This window comes from Akebia trifoliata, chromosome 3 (assembly GCF_017979445.1).
Source record: "Akebia trifoliata isolate Shusen 1 chromosome 3, ASM1797944v1, whole genome shotgun sequence".
In the NCBI taxonomy this organism is placed as follows: Eukaryota; Viridiplantae; Streptophyta; class Magnoliopsida; order Ranunculales; family Lardizabalaceae; genus Akebia; species Akebia trifoliata.
In genome coordinates this window covers 8,779,228-8,796,149 of record NC_141377.1, presented here as the reverse complement: position 1 = coordinate 8,796,149, position 16,922 = coordinate 8,779,228, and the positions used below count along the sequence as shown (strand labels likewise).

Genomic DNA, 16,922 nt, shown 5'->3' with positions numbered 1-16,922 from the left:
TTTTTTAAATGTAAAAAAAAAAAAAAAGGCGAGGGCATTAGTGAGATCTAAATTTTGGTGTTGAACCACGTCAACTTTTCGATTTTAATTCAATAAAAATTGGATTTGACAAGGTTTTGGATCTTTATGGGATTGTTGCTAGATAAAACTTTCAATTTTTCTAGTTTCAACCCACATTTTAGGCTCTCAATCAATCAGACGCTTAAGATTTGGTAGAATAGAAAATTTTTCTAGCGATAAAAATGGACGTTTTAATATACATTTTTTTCGTAACGCAATTTTCTTAGGAATCCTTACCAACTCTACTGTCTGTTTGATAGAGAGCCTGAATTTATGAGTGGGTTAAAAGGGATATAACTCTGGTGCAGAAGCTTCTATTGCTATTTGAAAAGTTTCAGAAGCTTCTTTGACCTTCTATTATTCTATAAGGTACTGATCTCAAGATTCATTTGGTGCATGTGGTTTAGGTTCATTTGTTTCATAAGTGATGGTTTGAATTTAATTGAATGGGGCCAGTAGGATCTTTGTCTTCTGTCCATCTGAAAGGGGAGTGGCACATTGACGTATGACTAATGATACTTAAAAGATTGTCTGACATCATTGATTGTACTTGTCTTTCACCATCTCGTTTATTATGAAAGAGATTATTCTAATCACTTAAAATCAAAATAATAATAATAATAATAATAATAATACAAATAACTAATAATTGGAGTCCATGATGTCATCTTAAAAGGAAAAAGACACTTCATTGTAACCAAGTGTTGGGGCAACTATTCCCTGTGGTGGGTTTCATTTGATTACTTATCAAAAAAATTGTTATAGTTAATTTCGAAAATTTGAAAATAATTTGAATTTTTTTTTCCAGATTATATGATATAGGCATACACACCCACTTTTTTGCTTGCTACATCCACTATACTTGTGGATGTATGCATCAACAAATTGTTTGCTAATTTCACTCACTTGATTATTTTTTATTACTATTTCAAACTTACTGATTGAAAAATAATTTTTTGATCTTGATAAAAATTGACTTTTTAAAGACGATTTCACTCTCTTCGATTAATTAAGTTCTTATCACGACCTCTTGAAGACTTATTGAAGCTTCTCAATTTTGTCATTTTCAATTTGAAGCTCCACACCTCATAAATTTGGTTCAAGGTATCTTCAATATCAAATGTAAATTATTAAAGAAGTTTCATTTAATTAATTATTTTTTAAATATTTTTTTATTCATTTAATTAAAATCTTGAAAATTATTAATACATGTCAAGAGTATATCACATGTTTGATAAAATGCCTATTAAATGTATTTGATCAATTTATATAAGTAATAATAGATGTGAGTTTTTCATTCTCTTTTACATCTTAGCTGTAAGTTATAAAATAAGTTTCATTCAATTAATTATTCATTTTTTAATATTGTTTATTAAAGTTAAAATTTAGAATTTTGCTAGTTTATTGCTATACACTTGAATAGTATGTCACATGTTCAATAAAATGCCTATTATAAGTATTTTATCCATTTATACATGAAATGATTCATGTTAAGTTTTTCATCCACTTTAATATTTTTTTGATATTGTTTACACGTCAAAGATAGACAGTGTTTTACAAGAGGCATTGTGTTACTTCTACAACCACACAACTCACAATTCCAGAGGGTGAAAATGAAGATGTTGGATCCTCATGCGTATAAAATACGACGACTGATAGGGATGGATTTATTGTTCTCATCCTAAAGGTGGGAAATCAAGAAAGCCAAATTTCTTAATTGAGGAACATCCATGGTGGTTCCATTGATCAATCAATTCTCCAAAACTTCAAGACCCACGTTGCTTCACGTATTTGGGTTGGAGAAGTATATACATGTTATAATTAATTAATTTTTTTATTTTATGATTTTTGATGGATGGATGTTTTGCAATTTTTGTAGTATAGATATGTAGGAAAAATAAATGTTGAGGTGTGTTTAACATACAATGAAACCAGTTGATCAAAAATTAGAGGATGAGTCTAGACATGTTAGGAATCAAGTTGAAAACTCGGGTTTAAAATGTATCGTTTAGTTTTCTTATAAGCACACAAATAAAATTTTAATTTTGATTTTTGCTAAGAGATAGAAATCAGAAACCAATACATTCCATCGACCATTTGAAGAAATGACCATCATGATTAATAATGTGAAACAAATTTTGGGATTACCAATTCTGATTGCAACAATGATGACACCTATGCTTTCGATAGATGACACCATTGATTTGATTGGTAATTCGTTAGAGATTACAAGATCAGTAGCTGTAGAGAGGATCGGTTCGACTACTTCCATACGCATGGAGTGGTTGTGAACCAAACTTAGTAAAATTCTAGGAGAAGTTTCAATGAAAATATAGACTATTGTGTGAGGAGTTTCAATGAAAATATAGACTATTGTGTGAGGGGATATCTCCTATATTTATTGGGTTGCACGTTATTTGTTGACAAGACTGGTACTTCATGTATTTATAGTTATTGATTGATTTAGCCTTTTTCTACCGTCAACTGGGATATGCCTCAAGATTTGGAGTGAAACAAATTGCAGGGTACATAACCCTCTTAGAGTATATTATTGAAATTTTACATTACAGTTGTTATAAATTTATTAGATTTCTAATTATATATTTGAAGGCTTGGATATACGAGCATTTTATGATTGGTAGACCCCACTCCACACCTACAATATTAGGAGGGATCCCCTCGGATGACTCGTTAAAATATACGATCAGAAACTGGAGATACTCAAACAAATCCTATTGTGATTTGTGAGGCTTGGATATGTTAAATGGGGAAGATGTCAGTTTTGATTATGCTATTATTCATTAATATACATATTTATATATGTTTTTCATCAATAATATAATTTGTTTGTTTACTTTTATTACAGGTTCATTAGGACCCATATAATAGGGCGCAACATGTCCTACATAAAATATCATTTTACTGTGGTTGTTTGAGAATTTTTGTTGTTATTAAACTATCTTACCCTGACCGTGTGCTCTGACAATTTGGTTTCATTCAATTTATCCCCACAACCCCACTCGCACTATTTCTTGATAGAAGAAGAACCACAACGAATGCCTATAAGGTATTATACCAAATCATGGACCAATATTGGGATAATTGGGAGAACAACGTGCTATATGCAACAAAGAAAAAGGAAACATAAAAAAAAAATTCAATGAAAAATGTTTGAGTTCATAAGGCATGGCCCTAGATAAACAATTTTTGTATGTTGTGAAACAATTTGGGTTTAATCCATGAATGAGGGAATCGGTCACATAGATACTTTTTTTATGCAGTATTTTGAATGAATGTTTATTCTAAATGGGTGGGGGTGTATACACTATTTGAATGAAATTGTTTTGAATAGGTAATGAATGGTGTTATTTGAATGAATGTGTGGCAAGTTGAATAAAATTCATTGGAAAATGGGTCATCTTAGAACAAAATTGAATTTTCATTTTTGAACTCTCTATTCGATACCAACTTATCGAATAAGTTTTTCCCATTCAATATGACAGGGTTGAATATTGTTCTGCGGGTCGATACCAACATACAAACACAAAATGTCCAAATACTGTCAGAGTTTTATTCGGTATGATCATACCAACCTGCTTAACCTGTTTATTCATATTCGGTAACAATGAGTTGCCCAAAAATAGAACTCTCTGTTCAATATGTTTATACCATATTAAATGTTTTTATTTGGTATGAGCATACAATGAGTTGGCTAAAAAATGGAACTCTCTATTCGGTGATTTAATATTGAATAAATATTATTAATGCAGTAGACTCATACCAAACAATAATAAAAAAATTCCTAAATTATATATTTTTTTAATAGATAATCAATCACCAAATTTCTTTACAATGTAACCAAATATTTTACAAAGATGAGTGCTTATATTTGTTTGTATTTTTAACTTAATTACAAAAACTTATAAAACTTGTATGCATTTTGTAAAATAGCTCACAGGCCTCCAAAATTGAGTCACGAGTCAAATAAAAGAACACAAACATTGCTCAAATATGTTTAGACATACTTATAAATAGATACATCAATCATTTAGAATCTCTATTGGAAATTCGCTAGTGGCAACATTGGGGACAATGATAGAATTGAATCATTCCATCCGACCAGAGAAGATTCCTTCATAAGCTGAAGCGTTAATTCCTCGATATTTTTTCCACATGTCGATGGCGGATGGGATTGGTTATTATGCAGACAAGTGTAATTGGATAAAATGTCCGTAAAAAAATCTAATGATATAGATTTTGAGTTTCATATCGGTTGGTGGTGGTGATCATAGGGGTAAGAATGTGAGACACTATACTATAGAAATGTGGCCCAAGACTATATCATAGCGGGAAGCTATAATATGTCCTATGTATAGCATGGTCATCCAATCCTAGACTAGGGCATTCTCCTCAAAATAGTTAAGATACTCAGAAGCCCATCAACCCAATCTCTAGAACTATATAGTTTCGCATACTATGTTTGCAAGTCAGAGAGTTCTTTCATAAGATATCTTTGTACTCAATGCCAACTCTTGTCTTCTTTCATCCTAAGGATATCAACAACTAACCTGAATCCGCAATTACCATCCCTAGGACTTCTTTCACATCTGAAATGTATTTCGTTAATTTAGGAAGTAAGCATGACAAATATTTTTGATCGTTTAAAAAGCGAGTGCTACGAATGGATAATTTAGTTTTTTTTTTTGGTACGTATCTTAACCGTCTCATCAATTTTTTGAAGACTAATTTTGCGAGAACTTTTTATCAATTGAAACTTCATTTCTAAACTCCGAAGGATCCCATATGGTTGACACATCAAATTTTATACTTTTCTTAGACTTGGACCCCTTCGATCCACCCCTAAAAGAAGTTTTCAGTAGTGGTTCCTCCAATGATGTTGTCTCCAGTTCTTTCAATTTTCTGTGTGATCATCTTGCTCTTTCAACTATTCTCATGCGGGCCCTAGCATTATAAATTGCCTTTATAGTGGACATGTTGTTCTCATTTTGCTTCTTAATTTCTTGAAGCAGTTCTTCCAATTTGGCACCCAATCAATACCTACTTTTAAAAAGTGCATTTTCATTCTTTGTAAGTCTTGCTACATAGGGATGGCCTTCAAAATTCTTCTAAAGTGGGTGGTTGTGGGTCACATACCACCTTCTTGCATTTTCACACCTTTCAAAGAGAAAAGGCAGCCACACTTCTTAGTGTCAGTTGTCAATAGGCATCCAAATCAATTCCACCTTTTTTGAAACTTCTATACTTCTCACCCCTCTCACATATAAAAAATAATCTAGATGTCTTTCCCTTTTGGTTAAAATTGGAATGAAAGACAATAACAGCGGAACTAACTTGTCAACTTGTGTCTCGAACTCATTTGCTAACTCTTCATGGGTTTGGAATACCTAAGAGATAAATACAACATCATGATTATTTTATGAAATAAATTAAAATTTGTTATCAAGTGGTCAATCAATTTAAAATCATCGGTAATGAAAGTATGTGAGACATCTATAGATAAGTTATCAACAAATGGTGGTTCCTACATAAAAAATTGGATGCAAATTATTAGACTAGAAAAATAAATTGGACACTTTTTGGCATGTATATACTGAATCATACATATTCAATTAGTCACAACACACCGATCAATACAACAATATTCAATTCCAACATACCGAATGGTTTTTAAATAGGATCCCATGTAATGCACTGTTCGGTGCATCTATACCGAATAAAAAAATTTAATTCAGTTAACACATACCCAAAAAATAACACATTAATACAGTATGTACATACCGATAATGTCTATACATGGGAATCCTAGGTGAAAAATCGTTCGATATGTACATACCAAAGACGTGCTGATTTATTTGGTGAATACATACTGAATGTATACTATTAGTTCGGTACTGGATTATCGAACGTTCTGGGAAATTTGAAAAAATGGTTTAAATGATAACGATAAAATTGATTTTTTGTACTTGTTTGATTACAAAACGATAATAAACAACTCCTAAAACAAAAGATGATGACAAGACTTATAAAAAAACTCACACCCATCTATCAAAATGCTTAATTTATACTAACCAACGACTAATATCCGATTAGATTGAATAATGGTTGCTACTAATAAATCAAAAATTAATCGTCTTGGAGCTATTTTCAATAGGTTTAGGATGGAATATTCGGTGAATGTTGGTTGGGTGTATGCAACAAATTAAAAAAAAAAAAAAAAGAAGGGTATTTCTGTACTTACAGATTAACATCATTCAACATTTAAGTGGGTGTTTATCACATGTTTTGTCTTAGTATACCATGAGTTGAGTTGGACATATGGGTAGCCAAGAATTACACTAGTGATAGTGGGAGATGTGCTCATCACATTTAATGCTCATACTTGAGTTTGATTTCTGAGACCGTCAAACCATTTAGTGTTGGGTTATGGGATATTTATCCTGAGGTCTCTTTTGACAAAGAATAGCCCATCTTTGCTCCTTTTAATAATAAGTGATGAGTGATGTCTATTTGTGTGGGTGAGAGAGAGAGAGAGAGAGAGACAGAGAGAGAGATTTGATCTAGGAGAGCTCTGATCTCTTTAATGTCTTGTTCTATTATGTCTCTAAGATTCAAGTCGAGTTGATTTTCATTTTCCCTTCCATTGAGTTGGTATTTCCTATTAATCTAGCTAATTTTTCATCCTAGGATTAAGAAAATGGAATCCTTGGACTTTAGTTATCAGCTGAACTGATGTTAATGGATAGGGTTGTATGAGGTTTGCTTGGTCTTTAGATAAGATCCTATTGCTAGAAATGGCACTCTCTCGGTCTTGTGTAATGACTGAGCAACGAGATAGTCGATTTTTTTTCTATCTAAGACTTGACCTTTACACTATGTTTGGATTGAGATAAATGGAGAGAATGGATTCTCATTAAGAGAAGAGAAACTCGGTTTCTCTCCACCATGTTTGGATTGACAGGAAAGAAATTGGGATAGTTTTGGAATTTTAAAATATCTTAAAAGAGATTAAGGGGCAGAGTTGGAATTATAAAATATTTTAAAAGCATTTCTCTCAATTTCTCTCCAAATCTCTCCACTTTTGGAAAGAAAGAAAACTCACATTTTTTCTCTTCTCTTCTCTCTCCCCCTTAACAGTTCAAACAAGAAAAATAGAGAGAAACTCATTTATTTTCTCTTCTCTCCATTTCCTCATTTTTATTTGTTTGGTCTATTTGATAATTTTTCCTCATTGGATAGGAAGGTTTTTCATAATAGACCATGAACATAGTAGGAAAGAAAAAACATGGTTTCAAGCATGAGATTTCTGATGAAAACCAGTAATGCTGCGTAGGTCCAACCGAGAGTGGGCACAAGAGACTGCAAAATGGCATTTATAGATTTTGTTCATGTGGGCATTGCCTCATAGAAAAAGGGGAATTGGTAAAAAGGATTACATTTTGAAATAAAGGCCCAACTTGGTACACTACAAATCATTTGCATTTGCAAATGATTTTCACTGCAAATCTTTTGCGATGCAAATGGTTTGCAATGAAAGATTTACAATTGCTTGGTAACCATTAGGAAATCTCTAGCGAATATTTTTTTCTTATTTTTTTTTGTTGTTGATATTGTTTGCAATAAAAATTTTTGTTGTGATTTCTTACTAAAAATGTGGAATCAATTTTAACTTATTTCAACCTCATCAAAAAAAAAAAAAAAAAAAAAAAAAAAAAAAATTCAAATTGCAAATATACCCTCGATACTTGCTACACTAACACACATGAATTTACAAAATATCCCTATCAAAATGTATAGTAACCTATATTGGAATTATATAAATACTCATCATAAAAGACACTATTCAAATTACAAAAATACTTTTAATACTGTTATAATAACATGTGTAAAAATTTACAAAACATACCTAAATGATGAGGGATATTTTTAGAATAAAATTGATGAGGGGCATTTTTATAATTTTATATGCAAGCAAATGTTATGATGAGACGTATTTTGGGAATTGAAATGCATGTTATTGCAGTGAGTATTGAGGGCTAGTTTTATAATTTAAAAGTTTCTTTGATAAAGGTGTATTTTTGTAATTTTAATATAGAATTTAATGTATTTTGGAGGAGGGGTATTTTTGTAAATTTATGTGCATATTATTGTACCAACTACCAAGTACTTTATAATTTGATTAATTTCCTTGATAAGGGGTATTTTAATAATTTTGATATGTATAGGTTGGAGTCAAATAATTTTTTGCAAATGATTTATAGTACTTTTTGAATCATTTACAAATATGTCTAAAGAATTAAGGTGATTCATGTAAATTTTTTGCAATGCAAATCATTTGCATTGTTTTGTTTGTGAACGATATGAGATGCCAAAGCCAAGCTTCAAAATTGTTTGAGATACCATCCAAGTCATCTCAGTATCATTCACGAATGTGAAGATGGAAAAATCAAGATTTAAAACCACAAATTGAACGCCGAAAGAGCAAAAAAGATTCCACTTTTTGTGAAGTTCTCAACATTATTAAAAAAATACTGAAAATGCATCTATCATTACAGCCATTTGCACATGAAGGTATTCGACTCCTTAGCAAACTGTCCAGTATCATATATGAATCTTCTGCTTCAAGACTTTGCCAGTGTGAATATGATTCTTCTGGCCTTGCAAGCATTTTCAGGCAAATCTGAAGAATGCCAGCAAGAGGGATATCTGAGAATGAAAATCTTAAGATCTGCCTCTCAGTTTGATTTCTTCAGCTACACACTTCAATTAAGGCTAGAATCAGTCACTTGTACACATTATACAATTTGATTCATCCCTCGCCCTTAATCTTCAACCAACTCATTCCAGTCTCCTTCACTCCCGTGTCTCTCATTCTCCTCCTAACCTCCACTACGGCATCCCACTCGCCTAATTCCGAATATATATTCGACATTAAAACAAGACTCGCATTATCTCGACCCTCCATTCTCAAAACATGGTCTTTGGCGAGCTGTGCAAGTTCTACATGTCCATGAAGCTTACATGCGGCCAAGAATGTCCTCCAAATCAATGCATTGGGTTTGTATGGCATACCATCAATCAAGCACTTCGCCCTCTCCAGCATCCCAGCCCTACCAAACATATCAATCATGCATGCATAGTGTTCCATGGATGGCACCATACCATACTCTTTCGTTATTGAATCAAATATGCAAACTCCCTCCTCTACAAGCCCACAATGGCTACATGCAGACAACAGAGCGGTGAAGGTAACTGGGTTCGGCTTGACCCCATACCTTTCCATCGTGTCAAAGAGTTTTAAAGCTTCATGACCTTTTCCATACTGGGAATATGCTGTGATCATCGTATTCCATGAGATAATGTCTCTCTTAGGCAATTCATCAAACAGTTGCGAACTTGCTTCCATGGCTCCACTCTTAGCGTACATGTCCGAAAGAGAACTGATTGTAAACTCCTCATCAATGATTCCATACTTTATACCACATCCATGGATGCATCTTCCTAGCTCCAAATCAGTTAAACTCCCACAAGCCTTCAAAACACTAGAGAAGGTGAAGCTATTAGGGCACACTTTTGCTAATTGCATCATTTTAAAGAGTTCAAGAGCATTAGAATTCATACCCAACTGAGATAATCCCGATATAATTATAGTCCATGAAACTACATCTCTGTGTTTCATCTTATTGAAAATCTGTTGTGCTTCTTCAATGGCTCCACCTTTGATCAGACTATGCATGAGTGCGTTTTGCACTGTTTGATCAAACCCAAAACCATGCTTAATCACATGGACATATACACTCCTTTCATGTCCCAAACATGAATTCATTAGAGCGACAAATGTGCCGTGATTAGGCTCGATACCCTTATGGCTCATATCGATGAACAATGTCGCTGCCTTGTCAAAATTCCCATTTTTTCCATGCCCAAAAATCATGGAGTTATATATAATATTACTTCTTTCATTTAGAGTATCAAATAATCTACAGCTATACTCCACATATCCGCACTTCATGTACATATCGATCAAAGCAGTTTTAATAACTAAATCTTTCTGAAACTCAGACTTCACTAACACTCCATGGATGGTTCTCCCCAATTTCATACATTTTAGGCCACCAACAGCTTTAAGAACACTAGAGAAAGTGCACACATTTGGATCAAATCCTTCAAAATTTAGTTCTCTAAAGAATTCCAATGTGGCTTCGTAAAGATCGTTATTTGAAAACCCAACGATCATCGAATTGAACAAAGCAAGATCAACAGATGTGATGCTTCGAAAAACCTTCTCTGAATTTTCCATATCACCAAATTTACCATACATATCTACTAGAGAAGTTCCGACAAAACAATTAAAATCGAACCCAGTCTTTATACTAAGACCGTGAATTTGCTCACCGAATTCTCTTCTCAAATTTGAACAAGCCTTGATCACACTTCCGAAAGTAAACTCTGTTGGCTTCAAATCAATAGCTCTTCGTGCCTCTGCAAACAATTCAAACGCTTCTTCGTAAGAACCAAAGTTCACAAATCCAGAAATCATGGAATTATACATCACTGGATCGTGAATTGGACTAGACCCAAACACCAAAACTGAGGATTCTAGATCTCCGAACTTCGAGTACATATCAACTAAAGAAGTTAGCACAAATGGGTCTGATTCAAAATCAGAGACAATCACCTGAGTGTGGATTTGCTTCCCTGGATTGATCCATTTCAGCTTTGAACACGAAAGAATTAAACTTGAGAAAACAAACTGGTTTGGACATAAGCCTTGATTTTGCAAATTGGGTATGATATTTAATGCCAATTGAGGGTTACTTGATTGAGAATAACCAGAAATTAAAGTTGAAAAGGAAACTAAGTTTTTTTCAGGCATTTCGTCGAAAAGTTGTTGGGCGGAAATGAAATCCGAGGACTTCGAATACAGATTTAAAAGGTGATTGAAGAGCTGAATTTCGGGTAGGTAACCCGATTTGATGATCTGGGCATGAATTGATTTACCGTTTGGAAGGGATTTCTGGGATGTTGATCTCTTGATTGCTGAAACAATTGAAGAACGAGATGGTGTTGAGAACGTCATGGGAGGATGGTTTATAAAATGGCGGGAATTTCATGATTGTTTGAAAATCAGGGCTATTGTGATGATTTAAGAAAGAGAGCTACTATTGCCACACCAACTTATGTTAATGCCATGACAATTCTTATGTCAATGAATGGCACAGAGATGGTGTGGCGTTAGCAAAAGTTGCTGTGGCAATAGCAACTCTCTTTAAGAATGTTTTTTGGGACTGACTAGTTGCACACCACTAGTTGTTGGCTGCACTCTAAAATTAAAAAAATACTTTTATTTTTAAACCTCGATTTTAACCTAGTAATTGTACTTCATTATGATAATCTTATGTATTAGGGGCTTATTCATACTTCTTGTTTTCTATTGTTCTTATGATTGATTTTGCTCATATTTCCTTTGGCACATATTGGTTTTCTAATCTTTATGTGGGTTTTGTTTATTGATAAAAGCCTATACTTGAATCTTATCTTTTGAAATTCTATAACCACTGATCAACCTGAAGTGTTAACATGGATTCCAACGAGTTTCTTAAGCCTCACAATGACTTTAGAATTGTCAAAATCAATCCTTCCTTTATTTATCAATCAGGATGGTGATTACAAGTGATTTGTGATATTTGCACGTAGATTAGACTATACAAAAATTATTGAACCAACAAATATGTGGGCATAGTTGGGGTAGAATAAGAAAAGGAGTGCAATATTTTTTTTTCTATTATTTTTGGAGTGTAATCATCCAAATGGAGTGCAAAGGGGAATTTTTAAGTAGAGTACAATTGGTAATGGGTGGTGTGCAACTAGTCAGTCCATTTTTTAAATATATTTATTTTTATAACAAATTAATCTGAGCCCCACAATTAAGATTATTATGATGAACAACTTAGACCTGTTACTTAGTTCATTTGACACATTGCAAAAAAACTTTTGAGGTCGTGGGTTCAAGTACAACTAATCAATTAAAAAAGGATTATTATAAGGAAGCTTGAGCTGTCAAATTTGAATCAGACTAGCCTTATGTTAAGTGCCTAAAAGTCCATATTTTTCTGTCATTTCGTGAGGCACTTAGTAGGTTTTCTAACTCAGACATTGGTTTTCATAGAAAATCATGCATGCCATTTAAATCATTATATTTCATGATTTATTAGTTAGTTGCATGAAGTTTACGATTATTAAGAATCCTAATTATGCGTTTTATTTTTGTTGATAAATCAGACGAAGTCTAGAAGTTAAGAGTGGGAAAACTACCAAAGTCAAAGCATGGTCCAAGGTCAAAGTCAAGATTAAAGCATAATCCAAAAGATACGATGGTCCCAAATCCACAGAAAGATTGACAGAAGCAAGTTTTCCTTGAATCATAATCTATAATGTTATGCCATTTTATCCATAACTTTAAACTCACTTATCGAATTAAGGCAAGAATAAATAAGTTGGAAAATTGATTTAGAGGAGAACACATTTGTAGTACAAGAACAAATGTCAATTTGGACCTTCTTATGGGTAAAAAAATGAAGGGCAGGTTAAAGACTCCTAATCCATCACGTTTCACCATTCTGGACATAGAATTTGACTTTGATCTTGGATCGAGGTAAAATCAAATAGGTTGAAAACCTAATTGAGAGGAACAAAAGTGGATTTCACAAATCAAAGCAAATTCGAACATTCTGTGAGTTTTCATACTACGAAAGTAACCCCAATTCGTTTTTAGAAAAAAAAATCTAAAGTCCTTAGTTTTTTCTTCTCTTTTCGATTCTTCTACCTTCTATCTTTCTTTCACTCCCTTTTTAATAGTTTTAGATTTTATTTTAATTTTTTTGCTTTAAATTTGAGAAGATGAAGTAGATTGTCATCAAGAATACTTCAAGATCAATAAAGATACGTTTGATTATTTCAATTTGTCTTTTATGTTTTTGCAATAATTCTTGACCAACCTCACAATCTAAAGATATTGATGAAGTCAGAATAGTTTAATTAGAATTTAGTTTTTATTTTTAAGTTCTTGAATGTGATTTCTCTTCAAATCAACCTTAGTTCTTCAACATATTTTTGGGATCTTTTCTTATCTTCCATCATTGGGTTAAATCTCCTTATGGTTGATCATTGGGCAATAACACATCTGAAGGGAAGGAGATTTTGACGAATTATTAATTAAAAATCATAAATTTTTTTATTGACAAAATTTTTATGAACTTTTGCTAGATCTTGATTTGAACTATAAAAAAATAACTTGAAATTAGAAATTAAATTTTAATTGGATTTAATTTCCCTAAGCTTCTTTAATAGCAATTTTTTCTTACTTTTTAATTTAGTTTTAGTTACATAATTTCTTGCCTAAAATTTGTTTTAAATTCTTTTCCTTTGATTTTTTTTTAATTTGGATAACTAACTTAGTAATATTTCAACTCTTAATAAGGATCGTTGAGCTCATTTTATAGCGTCCAAAAACATGATTTGACCACACAGGATTGTAGAGGATAAAATTCTATGAACTTTGAAAAAAATAAATTCAAAAAAAATATTATTTTTCACCTTTAGGTTGTAATTTTAAATTTGGGAGTTTTGTGGAAGTTTGGTGGCCGTCCATTTTTGAAACCTTGTATTTTAGCACCCCCAAATTCTAACACAAATCCTTATGATTTTATGTTAGAGTCTAAGGCACTAAAATAAAACCACCCAAAATATGATAATAACATAAATAGATAAGACAACGATAAGGTGATAATATAACAACATAAATATATAATTAATAACCAAAAATATCATATTGTAGAAGTTAAACATCAAGCACAACCATGACCCACTTACAATTCTCCAAATACATAATCTTCGCAAAGTAACATATATAACTAAACCCTAAGATCATCCTCAAGCAGACGAAAGATGCAACTCATTATCATAATGAACCTCAAGTACCCTCCTCATAATTTGGCTCCTCAAAGAGTAACTCTTCAATAGCTGACATATCTGAAATGGTGAATGATAGGGTGAGTGACAGAGAGTTACTCAATATGATATATCTCGTTTTAACATCTAGTCATAACATGCATCGTAAAATCATGTTGAATATTTAAATAAGTGCAGGTTTTATCATAACATAGTTTTCGAATAATGAATAACTGAAAAATAATAAATATTTATAATAATGATCAATTTACCAATTTTATTATCAAAATTATTGTATCATATCATACTTAAAAAATTTGTGAAATATTCTATAACATAATGTAAAACATACTGAAAATATAAATAGATCTTGTAAATAATCCAATTTAAAATTCACATAATATTTCTAATAGTAATTGTAAACACTCCATTTTTGCGATCGCCTAATTGGACAATTCGTTAGTCGATTACGGTGAGTCCTGATGATGAACAAATATTTTGAAGGTTTTTCTTTTTTAGTATGCATGTTTCCAAAACTCAGATGAGATATTCAACGAAAACAAACCTTAGAAACTACACCACACTAGGAAAATATGACTCAAAACATAGAAATCATCAATTTAGGACTAAAAAAAGTTTTACGAGAAAATTGTCAAAAGCTTAATCAAATTACCAAAATAACATGATGCCAAAACACCCCAGATGTTACATTACACTTAGAAAAATCCTTTTGAATACATAAATGACAATTTGGAACTAAATAAACTATTTCGCCAATTTTCACAAAAATTGACAAAATTACCAAAATATCCTTCTAGGGCCTGCACCTATTTCACACAAAAATTCATAAATGACATAAATCAATATTCTCAATAAATTTCTTAGAAAAAACTAATTCCAAAACATCATAAAAAGTCGAAAAATGACATCCCAATGCAAAAGTCATTTTTGAGGGACAAACGATAATTCTCCAACCTAAAATTCAAAAATCTTAATAAATTTAAACTAGAATCTTAATAAATCAAAATTTAAAATAATAAATAAATTCAATTAATTAAGCCTATGGGCAAATTTCAAGTTGCGGCCCATTTACTCAAGTAGAGTCCACCTGACATTTAATTAAAGAACTCTCCATCGAGGGTCTCAAAGAATTTCAAATAATTAAATAAACCCTCCACTGTGGGGTTCTCCAAAAAATTAAAAAATTAATTATACGAAACTCAAGAAATTGAGTTCAAATAAAAAATCACTTGAATCTTATCTAAAACAACTTGAAGATTAGTTAGAGATGAACTCTATCACGAAGAGACCTAATCTAACTCTAACCCTATCTAAAACTTCTATAAAAATGTATCATTACCATCAAATCTCGTAGGTCTTCAGAAAACCTAGAGAAAGTAGGTTATAAATTCTCTAAAACACTCCCAAAATCTTAAATCTAAATCCTAACTCAATACCTTATCCCCAAACCTTGATTTTCAACCTGAAAAACACTCAAAAATCCTACAAAACACCTAGAAAAGTCAGAAAACATTCAAATATATTAGAAAAATTCTCATCTAAAGTTCGAGAGCAAATTTAGAAATAGATACAGACCGAGAAATGCTCACTGCTAATTTTTTAGGGAATCAATCTCCGCCATTAGATATGATTCGGATATGGGTATATCCATATCTATATCCATATCTAATTTTTTTTATTCGGATCTAGATTTGACTCAGATCCTAATAGTTAAAATCATATCTGAACTATTTTACTTACATCAAATCCATATCCGTATCCGATCCGATTGAATTAATTGATTCAGATTGAATAATATCAAATCATTCAAGGTTATTTAAAATAAAATGGCTAAAATGTGGATAAATGGTGACTTGAGCTCAAAACCTTTCCATTTTGAAGAGATGTCTTGATCACTACACCCAACTATTGTTGGTTTATGCAAGATAACTTGAAAAATATAAAAATACAATTTGCAAAGTAATATATCATTTGAATCTTGGCTGATATAGGAATGAATCTGAATCTGACCTGTATTCGACTCAGATCAAGGGACATCAACCCATATTCGAACCATATTTTAATTTAAATATACTTGATGGGACCAAACCCATTAAATTCAGATTCAGAATACTTGAATTTTAGATAAAATCCATCCTATTTGAAGCCTTAAATCACACAGGTAAAACAAGTAATTTTCTTATCCTTATTCTAAATTTATGTCATTTTGTAATATAGATTCTTTGAGACTAGTAGAGACCACCTTTCGACGGGCGGGACAGGTGTCTAACACTTTTTGATCCCTTAACCTGATCCCCGTACCTATATTTTATTCATAGATTTTATTTTATATTATTTAGAGTTGATTTTCAATTCTTAGACCATAAAATTAGGTGACAACTCCAAAAATCGGATCCACACATATAGACTAAGGGCATTTTTAGTAATAAATATGAATAGTGGTAGTGTAGTTGATAAAATGGTGAAAATAATGACTGAATTCCTCCTAGTCAGGATCCGATTGTTCTAGACCTCACCAGTGTGGAATCCCACCGTTAGTTCCTGATTTTGTGGCAGATTGCTGCACTTACCACAGTACATTCAACTACTCTAGATTGTTAAAGATCATTGACTAGTCATCTTCATCTAAGCCTATTCGACAAACATATGATTCTCGATATGCATTTCCACTGATCCACAAACTACCTTTACATTACATAGTTCACTAGTAAAGATAGAACGAAATATCCCATATCTTAGTTGTGATGGTACTTCATTATACATCTCATACTACATAAGAGTTTACCATCCTATATATATAGGGAAATGTTCAGTACCAAATATTTTGGCAAAACATTTTTCAAAACATGGGTTAGAAGTTTTGGAATGAGCTG

The 16,922-nt window shown here is 32.0% G+C and overlaps 1 protein-coding gene across 2 annotated transcripts; it reads right to left on the bottom strand.

Moving 5' to 3' along the window:
• Positions 1–8,178: 8,178 nt before the first annotated feature.
• Positions 8,179–11,304, bottom strand: LOC147405898 (pentatricopeptide repeat-containing protein At2g13600-like). Of its 2 annotated transcripts, XM_086433780.1 has the most exons (2): positions 10,757–10,887; positions 8,179–10,560 (listed from the first exon to the last, which is right to left on the bottom strand). In XM_086433780.1, exons 1-2 carry the CDS (start codon positions 10,842–10,844, stop codon positions 8,888–8,890), a joined length of 1,761 nt encoding a protein of 586 aa, XP_086289906.1. In that variant the 5' UTR covers positions 10,845–10,887; the 3' UTR covers positions 8,179–8,887. The 2 variants fall into 2 exon arrangements, with proteins under 2 accessions (XP_086289906.1, XP_086289905.1); XM_086433779.1 differs by having other exon boundaries at positions 8,180–11,304.
• Positions 11,305–16,922: the final 5,618 nt, after the last annotated feature.

Coding starts and splice junctions, on each gene's coding strand:
- LOC147405898 (XM_086433779.1), bottom strand. CDS start 11,158: ATGACGTTCTCAACACCATCTCGTTCTTCAATTGTTTCAGCAATCAAG.